This window comes from Cavia porcellus, unplaced genomic scaffold (assembly GCF_034190915.1).
Source record: "Cavia porcellus strain 051 isolate PalLab524CR breed Dunkin Hartley unplaced genomic scaffold, mCavPor4.1 scaffold_18, whole genome shotgun sequence".
NCBI classification, from domain to species: Eukaryota; Metazoa; Chordata; class Mammalia; order Rodentia; family Caviidae; genus Cavia; species Cavia porcellus.
Window position 1 is genome coordinate 53,276,607 of NW_026947501.1, and position 21,178 is coordinate 53,297,784.

General features: G+C 57.4%; 2 protein-coding genes across 5 annotated transcripts; one reads left to right on the forward strand and one right to left on the reverse strand.

The window, feature by feature from the left end:
* Positions 1–66: 66 nt before the first annotated feature.
* Ankrd23 (ankyrin repeat domain 23) lies at positions 67–5,178 on the forward strand. Of its 2 annotated transcripts, XM_003471709.3 has the most exons (9): positions 67–166; positions 1,414–1,560; positions 1,706–1,834; positions 2,449–2,574; positions 2,786–2,884; positions 2,964–3,062; positions 3,151–3,249; positions 3,334–3,432; positions 3,511–5,178. In XM_003471709.3, the coding sequence occupies exons 1-9, from the start codon at positions 140–142 to the stop codon at positions 3,604–3,606; spliced, it is 921 nt and encodes a 306-aa protein (XP_003471757.2). In that variant the 5' UTR covers positions 67–139; the 3' UTR covers positions 3,607–5,178. The 2 variants fall into 2 exon arrangements, with proteins under 2 accessions (XP_003471757.2, XP_063085999.1); XM_063229929.1 differs by lacking the exon at positions 2,786–2,884.
* Cnnm3 (cyclin and CBS domain divalent metal cation transport mediator 3) lies at positions 5,129–20,400 on the reverse strand. 3 transcript variants are annotated; one of them, XM_063229927.1, is made up of 9 exons: positions 19,186–20,399; positions 13,344–13,487; positions 12,718–12,867; positions 12,376–12,545; positions 12,187–12,283; positions 11,936–12,069; positions 11,609–11,747; positions 9,710–9,808; positions 5,129–9,248 (listed from the first exon to the last, which is right to left on the reverse strand). In XM_063229927.1, exons 1-8 carry the CDS (start codon positions 20,357–20,359, stop codon positions 9,759–9,761), a joined length of 2,058 nt encoding a protein of 685 aa, XP_063085997.1. In that variant the 5' UTR covers positions 20,360–20,399; the 3' UTR covers positions 5,129–9,248; positions 9,710–9,758. The 3 variants fall into 3 exon arrangements, with proteins under 3 accessions (XP_063085997.1, XP_023421584.2, XP_063085996.1); XM_023565816.2 differs by lacking the exon at positions 9,710–9,808 and having other exon boundaries at positions 19,186–20,398; XM_063229926.1 differs by lacking the exons at positions 5,129–9,248; positions 9,710–9,808 and having other exon boundaries at positions 10,486–11,747; positions 19,186–20,400.
* Between the last annotated feature and the right edge of the window lie 778 nt (positions 20,401–21,178).

The window sequence follows — 21,178 nt, forward strand, 5'->3', positions numbered from 1 at the left end:
TTTGGTTGGTGTGACAGGTCCCCGGAGCCATCCGGCCTTGGCAGGAGCCAGCCCTTCCCACCTCCCCCAGGAATTGGCCTCCCTATAAAAGGGCCTTCGGTCGGCTCCTCTCACGGAGGCGGGGAGAGCAGGGGGGACTATGGACTTCATTAGTATCCGGCAGTTGGTGAGGACGGGTTCTGGGCTGGTGGTGGCCTGAAGCTGGGGCTGGAGAGGTGGCAAGGGGTGGGGAGCACAAGAGGTTCGAATGGGAAGTGGCAGAGTGCAACCTGACTCAGGGCTCCTTGGGTTTGGGGAGCAGCATTGGACAGCTTGTAGTGGGGGTGGGGGGCACACGCAGCTGGGCCATGCCACAGCACAGGCACGTCCTGCTTCGTCCTGGACTGAGAGGACACGGGTGGGCACTGCTTCTGAAGCCGTGGTATGGCAGGGCAGCTCTGTATCCGGCACCATGACCTCGGTGGAGGCATCCAAAGGGTCTGGCTGCTTTGGTGGCCAGAGGAAGGGTGCCCTTGGTCACCCTGGGCAGTGATAAACAGCAATGGCTGTGATGCTCGGGGGTCTGCGGGACATAAGGCTGAACATGTGGGGTCCAGCAGTGACTCCAATTTGCTGCAGCCCTGACAGGAGGCAGATTCCAAAAGCGGAGTGTCGAGGGGCTGCTGCGTTAGAGGGAATTCAGTCCCTTCATTGTGGTTTGACCCCATGATTCCAATCCTTGTCTTCCTCCAAATGCATCTTCCCAGCACCTGCGTGGGTAGCTGGAGGACAGGCTGTTGATTGTACAAGTGTCGAGAGCTCCTGTAGTCTTCACAGTGGCTTGGAAAGTGCTAGCATAAACTCATTTCACAGATGCGGAAACACAAGAGAGGGACCCTGGGACCCAGAATTGTCCCCACAGGCAACTCCTCTGTCCTGAGCTTGGAGTCAGGTGGCAGTGTGGCGTGATCTGTCAGGAATTCAGGGAAGCAGCCCAAGGCTGAGGTGTCATCTGCCCCCAGGCTCCCAGGCACAGGCCCAGCAGTATAAATAGCTGAGATCACCTGGCCTCAGCCCTGGGATCCTGCTGACAAGTGGGTGGTGGCCATTGGTCATTCTGGGCGCTGGGCCTTGGTCATTGCCAGAGTGGGTGAGGACGAGCACAGGTATCGGGCGCTCGATGGAGCTGGGGACCCTTTGTGATCTGGGTCAGCTCCCAGCAGCCATCAGGACCCTATTTGACTCTCTCATTTAGCACAGGGGACTGAACCCAGGGAGCATTAAGCTACATCCCAGCCTTTTTAATTTTAAGACAGAATCTTGCTAAATTGCCCAGGCTGGCTTGAACTTGCAATCCTCCTGCCTCAGCCTCGAGACTGTTTCCTAAGGGTTCCTCCATTTTTCCTCATTCCATGTCCACATCCTGCCCCACAGGTGAGTGAAGAGAGAGATGAAGGGAAAGTGTTGGGGTTTGGACACGCAGCTCGAAATCCCAGGGGTCAGCCTCGTGACTGGAGGCTGGGCCCCCTCGAGGCCGTGGCCCGGGAGAAGCTGAAACAGGAAGAAGAGAGGATGAAGAGAGTGAGTGACACTGGCAGTGTTGGGCAGCGGGTCCCCTTGGGTCTCCTGAGCCCAGGTGTCCCCCGGTGCAGGCCAGGATCAGACTGGCCGAGGGCCTGTCACTGGGACCCCCTGCCCTGAGGCTGAGGCCCACTTTCTGCCCTAGCTGGAAAAATTCAACAGCTCCAGAATAAATCTGGAGAAAGTGGAAGACTTAGAAAACTTGGTTCAAAGACGAAGAGAAAAGCGACTAAGACGCAGACCCCCCCACAGGGAACCCGAGCCCGAGGCTGAGGTGAGACATCAAGGGTGTGGGGACGCCCAGGGCTCCGCTGCAGGGGCAGTCTGCTGTCCCTGGGAGCTCAGGGAAGAGGCAACACAGGAGCCCCACTGCATGACCAGCACACAGGGCCCCTCGATGTCTGCTGGGACAGCCTGGGCCAAGGCCCAAGCTGTCTCACGGCTCTCGGGGCTGCAGAGCCAGGCAGCGGTAGGCTGGTCCCTTTACCCAGAGGAGACTGAGGGGACAAGTGTGGATGCCCCCACCCTATCTCTTATGAAGACATGGGTCCTCTAGGTGTAGAGTTCCCTTTGGCACTGTCATATTGGAAAGGGGCCCACCCCACTCCAGTGTCACCTCAACCAATTCCAACTGCAAGGACCAACTTTCCAAATAAGGTCATCTCCCAAGGAGCAGGGGAAGGACTTTAGCATGTGAACAAATCTGCACACACACACTGCCTATTGAGTGTCCTGGAGAAAGACTGGACATCAGAACGACATCTGCCTGGGCCCACCATGTGCTGCTCCTGTCCCTGCCTGGCATCCCTGGGCTGGGCTGGGGATGCTGTTATCATGGGCACCTGACAGCCTGGGATGCTACACGGTCTTGTCCTTCCGTTCACCCAGCCACAGCCCCAGGCCCAGCTGGGACCTGTGGACCTGGACACATTCCTCAAGGCAGCGGCTGAGAACCAGGAGTCCCTGGTGGACAAGTACCTGGCAGACGGAGGGGACTCCAGTGCCCATGACAAGGTAGAATGGCCAGGTGACATGCATACTACTTTGTGCATCCTAGGCTTGGCCCGGGATGTAGCAAGCTTTTGTGGGCACAGATGTGGTGGGGTGACATGGGCCAAGAGGGGAGCCCCTGGCCTGGTGATGGGATGGGTGCCATTCAGGGCCCTGCTGTGGGCAGGGACGGTGACTGCACTCCCTCCGCCTGACCTCTCTCCATCTGGCTCAGCTGCACCGCACGGCCTTGCACTGGGCCTGCCTGAAGGGTCACGGCCAGCTGGTGAGCAAGCTGCTGGCAGCTGGAGCCGCGGTGGATGCACGTGACCTGGTGAGCACCCAGGTCATGCCCAGCCACGCCCTATACAGCATCCATCCGCATGCTGAGAGTTCCAATCCTTGTGTTGCAGCTGGACAGGACCCCCCTGTTCTGGGCTTGCCGGGGAGGCCACCTGGACATTCTCAAGCAGCTGCTCAACCAGGGAGCCCAGGTCAACGCCCGGGACAAGGTAAGGGAACAGCCACTCATGTAGGTGACCATCAGGCAGGAGGGTCAGTTGCCAGCCCAGACCCCATCCTGACCCCATGTCCTCCTAGATCTGGAGCACCCCCCTCCACGTGGCAGTGCGCATGGGCCACTCTGACTGCCTGGAGCACCTCGTGGAGTGTGGCGCCTGCATCGACGCACAGGACAAGGTGGGTACTGGGTCTCTGGGGGCTGCCTGAGCCTCCTGCCCAAGGCCCATTGTGCGGACAGGAAGTGACCTCACTTCTCCACAGGAAGGGGACACAGCTCTCCACGAAGCTGTACGCCATGGCCACTATAGAGCCATGAAGCTGCTACTGCTATATGGCGCCAAGCTGGGCGTGCAGAATGTGGTATGTATGGCTGGCGAGGCCTGGGGTGATGCAGGCTCTGTGGCACCCAAGAGGACTGACCTGGCCTCCTTGTTCCAGGCCTCCCTGACCCCAGTGCAACTGGCCTGCGATTGGCAGCGGGGCATCCGGGAAGCGCTGCAGGCCCATGTCAGGCACCCCCGCACCCGATGCTGACAACGTGGACCCGTGGGATCACTCAGGCGTCACTAGAGCCCCCAGGGCTTGTGGCACTGCACCCTGTGGACCCTGGCCTCAGTCCTGTTCCTCTTGGGCCCAAGGCAGCCCCATGAGAGCCGGCAGGTGAAGGGAAGGTGCCTGCTATGTAAGGCACTGTACCCCTGCTTGGCTGGGGCTGGCATGGGCTGATACAGGGACCACAGGCAGCAGGTGGCAAAGTGGGTCCAGAGAGAGCCAGACATGGAGCAGGAGAAGGGCTGGGGCGGAAGTGAGCCAGCTGGGGCAGAGAACCAGACCTCCTCAACGTCCCATCAGCCTCAGCATGGGAGACTGGTTTGTGGAAGGGAGGGCCTGGTCTCTTGCAGTGATGCAGAAGTGGCCAGCAGCTGTGTGCCAGATACCTGAGAAGCCAGCGGCAGGCCAGGCTGGTACCAACACTGGTGTGGCCACTGTGGCCCCAGGTGGGTCTCCCTCCAGACCTGCTGGCAGCAACCCTGATGGGTCTGGAGTGGCACTGGTCCTAGGTACTTATATGGGGGTCTGGGGTCTGCAAGGTCCTCAGCAGGCCTGAGGCCCATGAGACAGATGCCAGAAACTTCCAGGTTGCCTCAGAGGCCTAGGACTGATGAGCTAAGGCCAGCATCTGCCTGGGGAAGGTGCCCAACATGCTTCAGTCACTGTCACTGGCAGGCAGCTTTACACCTAGGGTCCGAGCCAGGTGCTGGGGGTTGCTTGCGGCCCACTCAGCTCTTGAGGTGGCGGCCCGCAACCCTTGCGTCACTGGGCCTCTGCTGCCCCCTGGGGCCTGCTACAGTGTCACTGGCTGGTGGCTGGAGTCAGGTGCTGGGGTTGCTTGTGGCCCACTCAGCTCCTGGGGCCGCGGCCCACAACCCTGGTGTCTCTAGGCTTCTGCTGCCCCCTGGTGCTGGAGCCCCGCAGCTGCCCCTCCTCTGCTCCTCGGCTCCACCTTCCTCTCTTCCTCCCTCCCTCCCATAGAGGAGCTCAGAGACCAGCTGGCCGGCCACAGGGCAGGAAAGACACTTGGACACTGTCTGCCCTGGCCTGAGGGCCCTGTTCCACACTCCCTCACAAACGGCTCCTTCCTTCCTGTCTGCTCCTCCCGGGTATAGATCTGTACCCCGTCAAGGCTGGCTCTTCAAATGCAAGAAAGTAGACCTCAGCGAGCTCTGCCCTGAGATACACAAGCTGGGGGAGGGCAACACAACGCAGGCCCAGCCTCCCTCACGTGGTCCTGGGTTACGCATGGCACCCAGGTGGCATCTGTCCAGCAGCAGCTATTCCTAGCGTGACCATGGTGGCCTTCTCAGGTACTACACTATGTGGAAAAGCCAATGGGCACCCACTCAGAGCCACATGCCTGTCCACGGGCAGCTCCTGCCCTGTGGTGACAGTGTCAGTGTGTGCTGTGATGCAGGTGCCATAGGCGAGACAGGAGCTTTAGACGACAGACGATAAGTTCTCACTTATAGAGGCCACTCAAATGACCGACAGAAGCACCTTTTTATACGGATCAGTATATTTTTGTTCATTAAACTGGCTGATTACCCATTACAGCCTAATTATCTCTTGGGGGCTGGGACTGGACACAGCCTGACAGGACTAGCCCCTGACAGCCTCAGCTGCAGAGCTCAAGACTACTAACAGTGGCAGCCTGCCGGAAAGGCCACGCGGCATGGCCAGCTCAGTGCAGGCTCTGGGCACCCTTGCTCACAGATGGGCAGGTTCAGAGGGCAGCTGTCTACAGGCACAGCCACTCATTAGAATCACCAGGGTGGTTTGTAAAGTCCCGATGTCCACAGCACTGGGTCAGCATACAACATGCTCGTCTGTGTACACTAGGAAATCCCAAGGAGCCCACCCCAAACCTCTCCAGACCAACAAGGTCCAGCAAAATCTCAGGACACAACGCCAACATGCAATGTATTTCTCCCTGCCAGCAATGAACACGGAAGTTGAAAACACGCTAGCAGGCACACCTCTTTAGCAAAGTGAAGTACTCAGGCTTAGATTATCTTTAAAAGATGCTCAGGGCTGGAGCTATAGCTCAAGGGCACAAAGCACCTCACTGGCAAACACAAGGTCCTGAGTTCGATTCCCAGTACTGAAAAAAAAATGCTGAAATCTACAAACCAAAATGAAATCCAAATTTATATAAATTGAAACAGACCGTGTTCATGGGTTGAAAGACAAGTTAGAGATGATGCCACAACTACTGAGCTCTCAGTAAGATTTTTAGTAGATGCAGATGTTATTCTAAAATTTGTAAAAAAAAATTATAGGGAGAACAATTCTGAAAAGTGGGATAAGAAAATCTGTCTTCTGGTTTGCAGACATCTACACAGCCATAGTAAATAAAGATGTGACATGAGAGGCACACAGAAAAACCATACAAAAATGCCCAATTTTTTCATTCGTTTGAGTTTGAATTTCAGCCTCACACATGCCGGGCTAAGGCTGTACAGCTGAGCTACCTGACCAGCCCCTTTTCCATCCTTAGTCGGGGTTTAAGTGGTCCAGGCTGGCCTCGGGTTTGTGACCTTCCCACTCAGCTTCCCAAGCAGCAGGTGTCTGCCACCCAACATGGGGCAAAGGTGCAAAGCCACCTGGCTGCTGGGGGCTATTTTAACAAACAGTGCTGGATCAGCTGGGCTTTAAGAGCCAAAACATGCACACTGACTGAATTCTTCCAGTTAACAGCCCAGATTAACTCACCAGGCACAAACTTAAATGTGAAACATGAAACTTTTAGCTGGGCCACAGCATTACAGACTTTAATCTCGGCTACTTAGGAGGCCTAAGCAAGATCGCAAGTTCAAAGGTCCCTTGGGCAATTTCTTGAGATCTTTTTTTTTTTTTTAAATTCAGATCCTTCTTGAAAAGCAAACAAAAAAAAGGCTCTTCAGTAGTCCCTGAGTTCAATCCTATCCCCCAAATATAAAAAGGTAACCTTCAGGAAAAATGTAGGTAACATCTAAAACCTAGGACTTAGGTAGACTTTTTTAGATTTGATGCTAAAAGCACAATGCATAAAAGAAAAATCCGCAACTTCCTCAAAATTAAAAAGGCCCCACGGAGAGGCTTCATGTCACCATGATGAAGTCCCCACACTAAGCGACTTACAGGAGTAAAGATTTATTGGGCCCATGGTTTCACAGGTTTGGATCCATGTCCACTGCAGCCCTGCTGCTCTGGGCCATACTATCCTGGCAGAGATCCAGGGTGCCCTCCAGGACAAACCCTGGCTTGACCTCCCTCTGTCAGCCCCTGTCAACAGTACAGGACAGGGACAAGCTTTACCAGAGCCTTTAGGGGCATTTCAGATGCAAACCCCTAACACTGTTGACCAGATAAAATGCCTCTAAGCCAAAAGTACAACCCAAGACTTTAGAATCTAGCAGGAATTCTCAAGTTAGTTTAAAAAAAAAAAAAAAACAAACCTAGCCCACTGAGTTGGTGCATGGCTGTTTAACCCCAGCACTTGGGAGGCTGAGGCGGGATGATCATGAGCTCAAGTCAGCCAGGACTATACACCGAGACCCTGCCTCAAAAAAAAAGGAAGAAGGTCAAATAATTAGCAAACAGATAAAGCGCATGGGCAGTCACCACACACAGGCAGGATTCCCATGAAACTGTCCCACAGTAAAAGTGGACAGCAGTGACCCCGAGTGGCCGTGGGTGGAGCCGGATCATCCTGTGGTGCAGGGGAGGGTGGCGACGATGGCACAGCCGTGCCACAGTCCAGCATTTTTTTTACGGAAACAGGTCACAACCACACGAGCCAGCAACCAAGCCCCTTTCCACACGCCTGCGTGGGTGTTCACAGCAGCTTTACTTGGAACAGCCCCACCCGGAAACCACCACCAGGGTCCTTGGGTAGGGGGAGGCTGCCTCTTCCATGGGAAACCGTTTGGCAACGGGAAGGGATGAGCCACTGTCACACTGGACAACCAGATGAGCCCCAGAAAACAAAATGAAAGGTGACCTCGAAGTGTTACACTGTGATTCCATATATACTACTTTCTCAGGATGACAAAGTAATGGAGATGAGGAACAGACTAGTGGTTGCAGGGCTCAGAGCAGGGGGCGGCCACAGGGCAGCACAGCCCACACAGCCACTGCATAAGATGTGACACTGAGGCAGACTGGCTGAAGGGCCTGGAGGGCCTCCGGCTCTGTGACCTCCTATGAATCTCTCATTACTTGGAACTAAAGAGTTAGGGGAAAAAACAGCCTGAAGTGCAACTAGGTACTTTAGATTGGCTCCAGCAAGCAAAAGGCCCCTACTGGGAAAAGCCGGGAAGGCCCAAATAAAGTGTAGTTAGGAGAATTGCTGAACCTTACATTTTTAGTTCTGATACATGTATCAAGATTATGTAAAATGTTACCACCCAGGGAAGCTGGGTGAAGGGTATAGAACTCTTCTGAGAATCTACAACTACTTAAAAAATGAAGCCCCAGTACCGAGAATCACCAAGTTCCAGGAGTGGCTCCGGTGGCCCCATGTCTGTTTTCCAGGCGGTTCTAAGGTCCAGAACCACTGTTCCGAATAGAGATGAAGGGACAGGTTCTCGGAACTGCTCCTGAGAACAGTTTCTGAGCAAGAGCCCTGCCATTCGTTTGGCTTTGGTCCCCTGTGGAAGGACCCGAATCCATCAAGCAAGGCTCCAGAAACCCTCGTCCCGCCCTCCCCAATCTGTGACTCCCGTCTCTGTGATGCCTGATTTCCAACGGCTGAACTTTGAGGGAAAAGACAGATAAATTAGAGAGACAAGACAGATGCGTCCCTATCCCCGTCTCTATGACAGCTGGGGAGGACAGGGAAGGCCACAGAACCGGAAAGAGAGGGAAGAAAGACCTCGGCTTTTGTTTTTTAAAGGACAGCTATGCAGATGCTCCAATCACAGCCCAGCTGCCCCTGCTCCGCGGAGGCCCACAGAAGGGGGGCAGGAGAGGCACCACAGGTGACTCTGCCTTGGGGACAGACTGACAGACACAGCTAGGAAGATCCTGCCTTCCCCAGGAGACCTCTCGGCAGGGATACTGACAGCATTGCGCGTGGACAGAGACCGAGACCGGGCCAGGCAATGGAGCTTCTGGCTTTGGCACAGACACTGCAGGGAGCCCAGACAGGACACCCTGGATAGGCTGCGGCCTGGAGCCCAGGCACTCTCTGTGGGTGGAACGGTGCTGCCAGCAGAGGGCTTGGCCGACTGGAGCGAGGCGGCACAGGTCCAGGCCGTGGAAGGCAGTGACAATGCGCACACATGGAGCCTGGCTCGGAGAGGTATAAATACCCTGCAGTCACAGCGGTGGAGCAGGGGCCGGGCCCCAGGACTGGAGATGATGCTGTTCCCGTCATTCCTTCCAGAACAGCCTGGAGGGCCAGGCGACCCCTCTCCTATAGGCTCCTGGTACTGCGGGGGCCCAGGCCCCATGTCCACGTAGGCCATCTAAAACATGGCCTAGAGGGGTGGGGCCAGGGCAGCACAAAGCTACTGCTCGGCTCCCTCTGGCTCTCCATGCCCTTGTCTGTTCTGGGAGCCTGACAAGCAGTTAAAGCCCTGGCTTCCGCCCGGGGCTGTCCTCCACCGGCACAACAGACCTGCTGGGGTTGGACCCTGCCAGAGAGAGGAGAGGACAATGAATGGTCAGGCCAAGGAAGTGGGAGGGGCTGTCACCAACCCAGAGTGGAAGCTGCAGATCAGGATGGCAGACAAGGCAGCCCGCCCCGGGATGCAGAGGCAGACGTCCAAGCAGAGCCAGAGGGACGGGTTAGAAACACGGTCAGCCTGAGTCACCCTCACAAGAGGAAGCCACTCTGAGCACGGACGCCCCCGCAAGAAAGACGGTACCCCAGGGGGCCCTGGGTGAGGGGAACCTGCCCTGGACAATCATCCATCCCATGCTGCTCCGAGGCTGAGCAGGTGCCCCCAACCCCTCCTGCCCACCAGAAAGCTGGGCGCTGGCACCTGTTTCCCCACCCCCAGAGAAACACCCCTCCTCCCCCAGCCGGCTCTTCAGGGCCCCATGGCAGCCAGCGAGGAAACAAGCAAAGACAGCAAGAGAGGGAGATATTTACCTTGGTGTTTTCTTAAAACAAAAAATGCGCACCAGTCCACAGTCAATTATCAACTGCAGTTTCCAAATGTGCCAAAGAGGGAAAGGTCTACGGGGAAGGCTGAAGAGAGCAGAGAGAGAGAGAGAGAGAGAGAGAGAGAGAGAGAGAGAGAGAGAGAGAAGGAGAGGGAGAGAGAGAAGACGAGGAGCTGTTGGGTGGCACCACAGAGGGCAGGCAGTGCCATGCAGTGGAGGGAAGTCACAAAGGACAACGTCCCGGGACCAGGGACTGTCTCCTGGGCAACAGCCTTGCCACTGTGTAACCCAGAAGACTGGTTCAGAGCTTGCAGAGAGGCCAGGGATCCGATGTTTTAGGGTCTGCAGGTCACTGGACGCTGTCACAGCTGCTATTCCACTGTCCTTCAGAGCTACCCGCAAAGCAGTCCAGGCGCAAATGAAAGCTTATTCACAGGTGCAGGTGGCTGGCGAGCGTTGGCCCTTGCACCTCAGTTTCCTACTCCTGCTGCAAGCAGCTGAAAATTTCCACTCCTTCACTGAAGCCCTTCTCTGCTAGAGACCTAGTGACTGGGTCACTGTGTGTGTGGTGACAGTGAGCTGTCAGGGTGTCAGGGACAGACACAGGCAGATACCAGATAGGTCAGGCAAAGAGGGATGGCTACAGACCTCCTCTCCAGGGCGACTGTCAGGGCTCCTGGTAGAGCTGCCAACACTATGTCAGCAGAGCAGCGGTCAACAGAGGACAAGAGGAAATACCCCAGGCTCTGCGGGAAATGACTCTTTTTGGCCAGTGGGAGGTTGAAGCTGAGAGGATGTAAGAAACCTGGAGGGGTGGGAGTGTGACTCCGCCACAGGCACCTGCTGGGCACCGTCTCAGCATTGTCTCGAAGCCCTGCAGTGCAGCTCAGGACCAGGACCCGGGACCACTGACTCGAATGGCTCACCTTCCACTAGACCTTGGCCTGTGAGGCCCAGGTCCCGTGGGGTGGTGTGAACTCCTACATGGATGCTCCATACAGTAACACCCCGGGGGCAAATGGCTTTCACAACTGTAAGAGGTGTCCCTGTATCCGGGAGCACGTGTTCCTTTCGAAAGGGGGCATCCCCACCCCACCCTGCGCTGAGACAGCAGTTACCCTGGCCACATTTGCCATCTCCTCTGTACCTCCCAAAGCTGGTGGCTGGAGGGGCTGCCCTGTTGCTGAGCACATGCATGGCACCTTACAATTCAGAAAGGACCTGTCTGTACTTTCACGCCTGGGCTAAGCACCAGAGCCAGTGCCCAGGAAAGCAATCACACTGGGCCCTCTGGACAATTGGGAAAACCAAACAGGGAAGGCTCTGGACATGGCACCCACAGAGGAAGTGCCAGGAAGAGCTTGCCTCCCTCAGGGCAGGTGGGGCAGGCCCCGTAGCCTCTCTTGGGGCCCTGGTATCACTGGCCCCACCCCAGGACTCACCAGCTGAAAACCACAGCAGACAGCTCTGACCCCAGGACCCCATTGTCACACTGCAGCATGCTCCCCAGCCCACTGGGGAAAGCTGTCCTCCTGACATGGGAGCCTTCAACAGGACAGGCCTGCTTCTGAGCGAGACCCACGGGTGACCCAAACCTTCTTTTCTCTAGGTACCAAACCCTAATGATCCGTGGCCAGGGCAGAGTCTGAATCCCTCACCATCTGCTGTCTAATGAAGCCAACCCACTCTAGGGCACTTAGAGAATATGCTGGCTTTACAGGCTCTGCTTTAAAGGCCACTGGTTTAGACTGGTGCCACCAGCAAGATGGGAACCGGAAGAGGAAGAAAAGAGAGGAAGGTGCAGGGCAAGGGCACAACATGCTGTGTGCAGGCGACAGGAGGAGCTGAGCGCACCGTCCTCTGGGTCCCGCAGCACGGGGCTCACCTGCTGCCGCAACCGTCTTCTCTCCAAGCAGCCTGGTGTGGCTACCCGGAACCACCTGGAAGCTGGCATTCTCTGGGGATGGAGGCAGGCTCTGGGCTCGGGTAGCCAGGAGTGCATTGAGGTACTGCAGCCGTGTGACCTGGGGGACAGCATTGAGTCACCCAGCAGACAGGACGATAACTGGCCAGCCCTGGGAGGGCCGTATCCTTGGGCATATCTCGAGGGGTGGAGCAGGGCAGGCCTTGCTCTTGCAACCCAAGACGTCGCCCGGGGTTTACATTCTGTCCACATAGCCTGGCGGAACCCAGGAGGCAGCCCGACAGTTACCTTCACAAGCTGCAGGTCCGAGAGGGCCCTCACGGTGTAGTCCGGGCAGTATGTGGAGGAGCACGCACCATCTGCGGGCTCGGCTGACAGGTCATGGCAGGTGGGCTGGCGCGAGGACACTGGAGACTGGGCAGCTAGCGAGAGGGAAAACTGGTGACCAGGCAGGCCAGCGGGATACTGGCCTGGCGCTGAGAGGAGGATGGGGACGTGCTGGGGGACACCGGGCAGCAGGTGCTGCGGGGCAGGCTTACCTGAGGACGGTGCCGTCAGGGCGGACACGCCATAGTAGGTGAAGGCCCCATTCTCGAACTTCAGACCCTCCTTCCCGATCTCCACCTCAACCCTGCCCTTGGAGGAGGCGGGGAGGGCGGAACAAGCACAAGTCACCTTTCTGTCGGACAGGACCGCGGGGAGCCCCCAGCCCAGGCTCGGCCTGGCACCTGCAGGATGAGGATGAAGTAGTCTACTGGCCGGCTGCGCTGGTACAGGAAGTGGTGCGCGGCCAAGCGGTGGCTCTCGTCGAACTTCACCTCCTGGTTGACACTTGGGTGCTTCAGCAGGTGCAGTAGGACCTTCTCTGAGATGCGTGCCGGGCTGAACACGTCCACCTCTGCCCCGCGGCAGGAAGAGGGACAGCGTCCTCCAGGGCTCACATGCCCTCGGTCCCCACCCTGGCTGCTGTCACCCTCATGGGCTCTCCCCTCTGGCCCTAGCGCCTCCACGCCTGAGAGCCAGCCGGGATGCTCAGGGCCACCGAGGCCAGGAACTTCCCCTCACCTCACCTCGAGATAGGAAGCGCTGGGTGGCCAGGAGCAGCTGGGGAGAAATCTTCACTTTGTCCTCCTCGTCGGACACCCTGAATAGGGAGAACTCCTCCCTGCGCCTGGGAGGGATGGCCAGGGAGGCCACCTTCTTCCTCACTGTGATGTCTCCTAAATGAAGCAGGTACAGGCGTCAGTGCCCAAACACAGTAAACGAGGGCCCTGCACCCACAAGGTTCCAGGGGGTGTGGTCAGGGCCCCAGGGCCACGTGCTGGGTCCAGCTCCCTCCACAGTGCCTGACTACCAGGGCTGCCCCATGACAATCCTGGGGCCTAGGGTAGCACCGAGAGCAGAAAGCCAGGCTCAAGGACTCCAGAACCCTCCACCCTCCACTGAGTCACCCTCGACAGGATGTGTTCGTGTTTGTGGGCTGGGAAGAGAAGCCGGAGCCAGGACCTACAAGGCAAATGCTCAAGGCAAGAGTGGGTCCTCAAAGGCCACCTGCGTAATGCACAGAAGAGCCTAGGCCAGAGAAGGAACCAGGAAAGAAGGAAAGGGAACAGCCCAGGAAGGGCAGAGCCCTGAGACGGAGCACAAGATGGCCTTACGGAACCCCAGGCTCGGCGGCCGGGCCATCTATACTCACGGTAGTCTTCAGACTCGTCCAGGATCTCAGACTTGATGACTTCCTCGATGACGTCTTCCAGGGTGACCAGGCCTAACACCTCATAGAAGGGGTCGCCCTCACCCTCGTTGTTCACCTTCTGCACGATGGCCAGGTGTGACTTTCCTGTGGACAGGGGATCCTCATTTATCACTTTCAGGGCACCCTGCTTTTCTGGCTGTCTCGTGTAAGCCAGGCACACAGACAGAAGTTAACACCCATGCCAGGAACTAAGTCCCACTCTTTCCCTGGAGCCTGGTGGTCAGCACGCTGGGTGGGGTCCTCACAGCGACTGGTACGTGGCCCGGGTCTGTCTGACTCTGAGCTGTGGACAGATTCCAGGAACACAGGTTTTGGGGACAGCCCCAGCCTGACTCTCCGTGCGGGGCTTCCCCAGTCCCCAGGCTGCCCTTTTGGGGCTCACCCAGGGGAAGGGGAAGTGGGAAATGGGTGTGAAGGATCCAACTGTGAGGAGGGGGAGCCACAGACCACGCTGTCCCCTTGCTCCAGGGTCTCTCTCATGTCATCTTCCTATCTGGTCTTAATAGGGACAGGCGAGCTAGAGCAGAGCCTGGGGCTCAGGGTGCTGGGTGAACTCTAGGAGTTCTCCCTGCTGACGGAAGTGCTTCTCTGAGCAAGACAGACAGACAGACAGCCTGTTTGTAGTTTACAATCTCTAAGTAGTGTGTTAAAAACATCAAAAGAAACAGTAAACCAAAGTTTAGCAACTTATTCTGGGTAACCCGGTACAGTCCCAATCTCCTTTTGACAAGTATCATAAAAAAACAGTAAAAAAGCATCTTGCTCTCTTTCTAGCAAGGCTCTAAAATCTGGGGTGTGCTTGCTACTTAACATGTACCCCGATTCACACATGTACCCCATCAAGTGCCCTGCCACCCTGGGACAGAGAAGCTGCTGGACCGGGCACCAAGACACGTTTTCCTATCACCAGTGACAAAGTGAGGGTGGAAGCTGGGCCCCTGACCTGCACATGAATGGCATCGGCTCCAAGAATCTTTGGGGAAAGTAAGAAAATTAAGTTCTTGTTTTTGTACAAATCATTAATTCACAACCTCTGGGTTTAGTGAAAGCAGCGTTCTTCAGGGCACTCAAATAGCCCTGGACAAATATAATAAAGGTAAAAACAAGCACTTCCGGTCACCTCCCCACTGCAGAAGTAAAAGGCCAAGGGTCCTGAAGAGTTCTGCTCAGACCTGCCAAGTGGGGTCACTGGCTGAGATGCCCCTAGAGCCTCCCAACCCTTGGAGACTGTGCTGCAAATGGCACACAGGTGCCATCGCCACAAGGGCTCCACGGCAGAACCCAAACCTGTAGAGCCCACCCAGGGTGTGACACAAGGCTCTGGTCAGCAGCCTGTGATTCCTGAAACCAAAGTCCGGCTTCTGCACAGCAGCCTCTGTCCAGAGGCCTCCCCTTGCCTCGGTCCCTTCCCAGGAAGCTGTCCCTCTGGCTGGTCACCTACCACAAGGGAAAGGGACTAACTTCTCCCTTGGTCTGGAACTGTGGTGAGACAGGCTTACATGTGCCCTGGGACTTGCCGCTCTGGGATGGCCCAGTGAGGACGGGAAGGGGCAGGGCTCCTGGAAGATCCCCCTGTGCAGTGGCCAGGTGACCATCTCTGCACACGGTGTCTGAGGGTGTCCAGAGGGAACAGAGACTGTGGCCAGAGACTAAAGTCTCCCTCACTCCCTCCTTGCAACAGGACCCACCTGCTCACAGCAGCTCCACAGACCATGGGCAGGTGTGACAAGCACAACCTGGCGACATAATCAGAAAGCCTGGAAAAGCTCCAGGCTTTGCATTTCAGCCCTAAGGCTCGATAGCACTCCACTTACGGATGGTGGAGGACTCCTTCATGGTGCCCAGCCTTACAGCATCCTTTTCTGATTTTGGGGCAAGTACTGGGGATTGCACCCAGTGCCACCATAGGAGCTACACCCCTAGCCCTTGTTTTTGAGACAAGTTGTAAGCTATACAGTCTGGGCTCACAGTTGCCATCCTCCTGCCTCGGCCTCTGGAGTGTGCTAGGATTACAGACATGCAGCACCATGTCGGCGTTTATGTTACCTTTAAAAATGTAGGGTTTGGTTTTTTCTGCCCTGTCTGGTTTTGCTTTTGTTTTCTGAGATAGGGTCTTGTTGTGTAGCCCCGGCTGACCTCAAATTCATGGTGACCCTTCTGCCTCAGCCTCCCCAGTGCTAGGAAAACAGGGAGGTACCGCTGTGGCTGACTCCCTTGTTATTTTTGCTTTTGTTCTTCTGCAGCGCTGGCTTCCAGATGGAAGCCAGGGCCCCCCACATACATTGTCATCCACTGTGTGTGCACAGCTGATGTCTGAGCAGCTCTGCGTCTCCTCGGCAGCAGTCACCTGGCTTCTGATAGGATGATGAGTCAGAGCTCAGCTGGTCAGGAGAGGACTCTGCAGAGCCCACACCCGATCCTTCCCTTGCTTGGAATCTCATTGGGGGTTGGAGGAGGCACCTGGGTCCGAGGCTTTGTAGAAAACACAAGTCACTCATTAGCTCTGAAGTGCTCTCCCTTCTGACCTGTGCGAGAAATAACTGCTGTGCCATCTGAGTCTGCGCTGCAGGGCGCACAGAGGAGCAGCGCCCCAGACGACACCTGCACTCCAGCGCCAGGAAGTTCGAGGGTACCAGAGTCTCAGATGCTTGGCAAAGAGATGGTGAGGGAATGGATTTGAAGAGTCCTGTGCCAAGAAGACTGCAATGAGCCACTTGCGCATAAGGCTCGTACTGTATTAAAAGGTCAGGACAACAAACAGCACTCACACAAGCCAGGCACAGTAAAGTACATCTGTACTAACCCTAATCCCAACTCCTGGGAAGCTGAGGCAGGAAGGTCGCCACCAGTTTGAGGTCAACCTGGGCTATATAGTGAGTTCAAGGTCAGCATGAACTACATAGCAAAGTAGTGAGGCCTGGTCTCAAAAAAAGCGGGGAGGCGGGGATTTAGCTCAGTGGCACAAGCGCCTGCCTGGCAAGTGCAAGGTCCTGAGTTTGATCCCTGGTACCAAAATAAATAAATAAATACATAAATAAATAAACAAACTAGACTAAACCAAAAGGAACAGGACTCACACCAAGAAAAATGAAGCGATCTGCCAGTGTCAGCAGAGAGACAGACATGACAGCTCCCAGATCTTCCTGGAGAAGCATAGGCACTCTGCCCCCAGGGCGACCCACATGCACCACAGGGATGAGGAAAGCCAAGGGCCACTGGTGGGACCCCCACTGGCCATCCGTGTACAGAAATGAGTTCACTGCCAGGCAGCTTCTGGGCACTGGATCCCCAAATGCCCTTCAACGCCAGGCTGCCTGCATTTGCTTGCTCTCAGCCACTCAGAGGCCATCACTCAAGAGCAGGAGCTCCCTGCACTGCAGCTTCCCTGTCCACCACACCTTCTTTCCTGTCAACAACAGGTCAACTTAGCCCTGCTCCGGGGCCTGTCCTGCAACCTAAAGGGAGGCACCACCCCAGCTGCATCCCCCTGCCAAGCCTGCTGGATACCTGTCCTTCTTAGTTCCCCTCCATCTCCATGTCCTGCTGTCCTGTCCAGCCACCAAGCTGCATCTGCCCCGTACAGTCATGGGCATCCTGGTGGCTGCCTCCTCTACAGATGCCCCCGACTCCCCTTGGGAAGTGGTCTCTTCCCTTAGCTTTCAGGACATCCTACTTCTTCCTGCAGCTTCTCCAGGCTCCCAGCTGTGCACCTCATACACTTGTGCTGGGGTGTCGGGCAAGGCCGGGGCTTCAGACTTCGATCCCCTCCTGGGACCCCAGAGGTTTGCATTTCACACTGGCTGCCTGCTGGGAGTCTGCCTCCTAAGACGGCTCATCGTGGCTCTCAGCAAAGGCAGAAACCTGGGCCTCATCCTCAGCCCTCCCTTCTCCTACTACCGTCCCTCAGCCAACCAGCAATTGTCCCTATTCTACCTCCTGGTGCCTGCCCCCATCACACGTCCTCCCCAGGCCACTGTGTGCCTCAGCCAGGTCTCAGCTGGGCCCCTCACCACACTGCCCATACCAGCCACTGTCAGCCCGGATGGTGCCACACTGCCCACTGTCTGGTGATTGAGTCTCAGTCCCACTTACATCCTCAAGTCCCACAGTCTGTCCCCTACCACCTGCCCATCCTGCCACTGTGAATGTCTTAATGCTGCCCATCTGGGATCCTCAACAGCCCTGGGCCCAAGCTCAACTGCACCTTCAAAGTGAAGACCTGCTACACAGAGTTGGGAAACACAAGCCGCTTTGCCAGCCTCATCCTACACATCCTGACCAAGCAGCTCAGGTCCAGCCAGGGGCAGCCCTCTACCACTACTGCCTTGAATCTCCTGCAGGGACCACGCACAGCAAAGAACTCAAGCGCCCAGCTGAGACTCCACATCACAGTGAACACTTTCCTCACGAACCCAAAGACAGGTGGGCTCACAGCACCCAAGGGACCACGATGGTTTCCACATTACTCCCGAGGAGGAGAAAGGCCGGCGTCCACTCTGGAAGACATGGAACTCGCACTTAAAGCATCTACCATGCTGCAGGGGCGAAGACTGCTCTGCTAGCCAGGATCGGGGCCCCTGGGTTCTTCCTACACCTCTTGCCCCAGATCCTTTTACCGGCTCTTGGGTCATCTCCACACCAGCAGCCAAGGACTTAAGGGGCTGTGCAGCTGCCCAGGGTCTAGGAGCTCAAGAGGGTCAGAGGGAATCCACCCAGGTGACTCCAGGGCCACAGTGCCACTACAAGGGCTACCATGCTTGGGGGCTGGGGCAGCCCTGAAGACACACTTAGCACCAGCAAGGCTCTGTGCCTGCTTGCTCTCCAGAGGGCCTGCAGGGCCGCATCCTGCAGAAGTGGCCAGGCACACCTGAGATGCCTCCCACACAATGGTCCTACCTGACCTGAGCCACCCCAGGCCACATGCAGTTAAGAGATGAGGCTTGGCCCAAAGTTGTGTACAAAGACAAGAGAAGCATGGACAAGATCAGAAAGCCTCCTTCCTGCCCCATCCAGGGGCTCACTGGAACCTCCATGCAGACCTGGAGCCAGTCCACTTCCCAGTTCTCCGTTCCCCATCCCTAGCTGCTATGGTCAATCCACACAGCACCCTGCTGGAGCTCAGGGCTGTGGGTCCAGGAGCCTGCAGCTGGGTGTCACGCCCCCAGGAAGGACAACTCTGAGGACCTGAGCTTTCAGGTTTGTCAGCACACACAAGGCAGAAAGGCTCAGACAGAGGAGGGCAAAATGACCAAGCGATCACGCAGAATTAAGGGTGAATCAGGAGACTTTCTGAGGTGATTAAAAAGAGAAAGAAAGGAAGGCAAAGATTAAGCCAGGATCGGTAAACTTGTTTTTGGCAAAACCAAAGTGAAAGTCCGCTGTCTATGAGTCACCCCTCATCTGCAGTCAGGAAAGGCAACAACCAATCAGGGACTGAAACTCGGACTCATTTGCTAACAAATGGGCACAAGTAGTGGTGGCTGCCTATACCGAGACTACTTTTTGCCCTTCAAGTTTCTATCGCTGAAGAAGTGGCCTGAGAGAAGAGAGGCTGGAGGGACGGGCCAAGTGGAGGTCACTCCCTTGAGTGAGGGGCTATGCCTAAGGAGAGGGTAAGGTATTTCTTCCGATGGCATTGCCTCCAGCAGCCTAGGAAGAAGTCTACATACACGTCAAAACCTCGTTCCCAAGTGCAAGGCTCACCACCTAGTTCCTCGAGGCTTCCACTTCCCTCACCCCTTTCGGGGGACAGCACCAGACAGACATCCAACCGCTCGGTTACCTCGCTTGAACTCCTCCAGAACGGCGTCCAGCTTGGTGTCGTTGAAGACAAAGTGGAGTGGGTGATTGTAAAAACGGGTGATGGTGCTGAGAGGCGTGCGGTCCTCCGGGTCCACGAAGGCCAAGTCTTTGAGGTACAGCATGTCCACGATGTTGGAGCGCTCCTCCTCGTACACTGGGATGCGCGTGTAGCCGCTCTGCATGATGCTGGCCAGGACGCCGAAGTCCAGCACGACGCTGGCATCCAGCATGAAGCAGTCCTCCAGCGGCGTGAGCACGTCCTCCACGGTGCGGTAGCGCAGCACACCCTTGCTCAGGTCTCCGTAGGGATCGCCGCCGCCGCGCGCCAGCTCCAGCACGCGCTCGCGCAGCCGCCCAGGCCGCGCCGCCAGTTCCAGCAGCTGCCCCACGGGCAGCGCCACGGGCAGCGTGAGCAGCACGGCCAGGCGGCTGAGGCTGAGAGCGCGCGGCGCCAGCGCTAGTGCCCAGCGCCCGCTCACGGCGGCCGGCAGCACCTCGCCCACCAGGAACACAAGCCCCGCGCAGCCCAGTACGGCAGGCACGGCGCGCTGCCCCGCCGCGCGGTACACCAGTACCGCGAGCGCCGCCTGCGCCAGACTGGCCAGGAGCAACAGCGCGCCCAGGGCGCAGCCGGCCCAGCGCCGCGCGGGCTCCAAGCGCCGCGCCGCCGCTCGCTCCGCCTCCGAGCCGCTCTCGCGCAGCACCTGCACCTCGGCCGGCGCCAGCGCCAGGGCGCTCAGCTGCAGGCCCCGCGTCAGCGCCGGGAGCGCCAGCAGCCCGGCCGCCCCCAGGCCCAGCGCCCAGGGCGGCGCCGCCTCCTCCTCCGCCTCCGCCGCCGCCGCCGCCGCCGCCACCGCCGCGCCTCCCGGCTCCAAGCACAGCAGCGCGCGCCACTCGCCCGCGGGCGCCACAGCCCGTCCGCCCTTGGGACACCCTGCGCCCTCGGGGGCCACCCAACTCCAGGAGCTGTTGGCGAAGCCTGAGCCGAGGAGGCGTAGGCATAAAGTGGCGTCCGGCGCGGCCCAGCCCGCGCCCTCTGTCCCTTCCTCCTCCAGGCACAAGCCCAGCACTCGCGGGCCCTGTACCGCCTCCCCCGCGGCGTTCCCCAGGCAGAGCGCGGCGATCACCCAACCTAACCGACCCGCGGTCGCCATCGCCCGCTGCCCCCGCTCAGCCTCCCGCGCAACCTATCCCGCTCGCCCGCGCCGCCGCCTCCCCGGCCAATCGTTGCCGATATTCGCGTGCCGTAGGCCAATAAGCAGTGAGAGGGGGCGGGTCCGGGGTCGTACTAGGCTGCGCCGGGGAGTAAACAAGCGGCTCGGTGCGGGGTGGGGGCGTGGGGCAGGGGAGGCTCAGTGTCCCGCGCCGGGAAAATGATCCACTGGGGTGTAGAGGTGTGAGAGGGCTGCTAGCTTCGTGGAAAAGGGCCGCAGGAGCCGGAGAGGTTTTGGCCCCCAGACCTGCAGAGCCAAGAGGGCCGAGTGAGATCTCCGGAGTGCCTGGGCGTCCCAAAGCTTAAGTTTAGGTATGGGGATGTCGAGGACTCAGCTCCTGTGTTCGCCGAACTGGGGTCCGGACGGGGACACCCCAGCACACGCGCAAAGCACGCAGAGCTCACTGAATGCTCGCTTTGCTCCGTGTCACAAACACCTTCCGGGAAAGCAGTACAGCTCAGGCTCCGTGAGGCTGCTGGGTTCCAACGCGACCTGGTCATCACACAAGGCAGCCGTGGATGTGCTCACTCCAGTGCTTGGGAGGAAGAGTCCTCAGGACCAAGCAGAGCTATTCAGAAAGGTATTCCCCGAGGTTACTTTAGAAAACTGTGGGTGTGATCTGCGATTGGAAGGAAATAGGTCAACTGCTAAGAAGGCTTTTCTAACAGTGTGGGGATCACATGGTTTCTGTATTTTTCCTCTACATTTTTAATGTTATTTGTTTCTTGAAACAGTATCTTAATACGTATTCCAAACTGG

Bases quoted from the DNA above. Each gene is read 5' to 3' on its own strand.
- Ankrd23 (XM_003471709.3), top strand. From the start codon at position 140: ATGGACTTCATTAGTATCCGGCAGTTG. The intron at 3,250-3,333 runs GTGGGTACTGGG...ACTTCTCCACAG, and splicing joins GCATCGACGCACAGGACAAG to GAAGGGGACACAGCTCTCCA. The intron at 3,433-3,510 runs GTATGTATGGCT...TCCTTGTTCCAG, and splicing joins AGCTGGGCGTGCAGAATGTG to GCCTCCCTGACCCCAGTGCA.
- Cnnm3 (XM_063229926.1), bottom strand. From the start codon at position 20,359: ATGGCGACCGCGGGTCGGTTAGGTTGGGTGATCGCCGCGCTCTGCCTG. The intron at 12,868-13,343 runs GTGAGTATAGAT...TGCTTCATTTAG, and splicing joins GGACGAGTCTGAAGACTACC to GAGACATCACAGTGAGGAAG. The intron at 11,748-11,935 runs GTAACTGTCGGG...GCTGTCCCCCAG, and splicing joins CGGACCTGCAGCTTGTGAAG to GTCACACGGCTGCAGTACCT.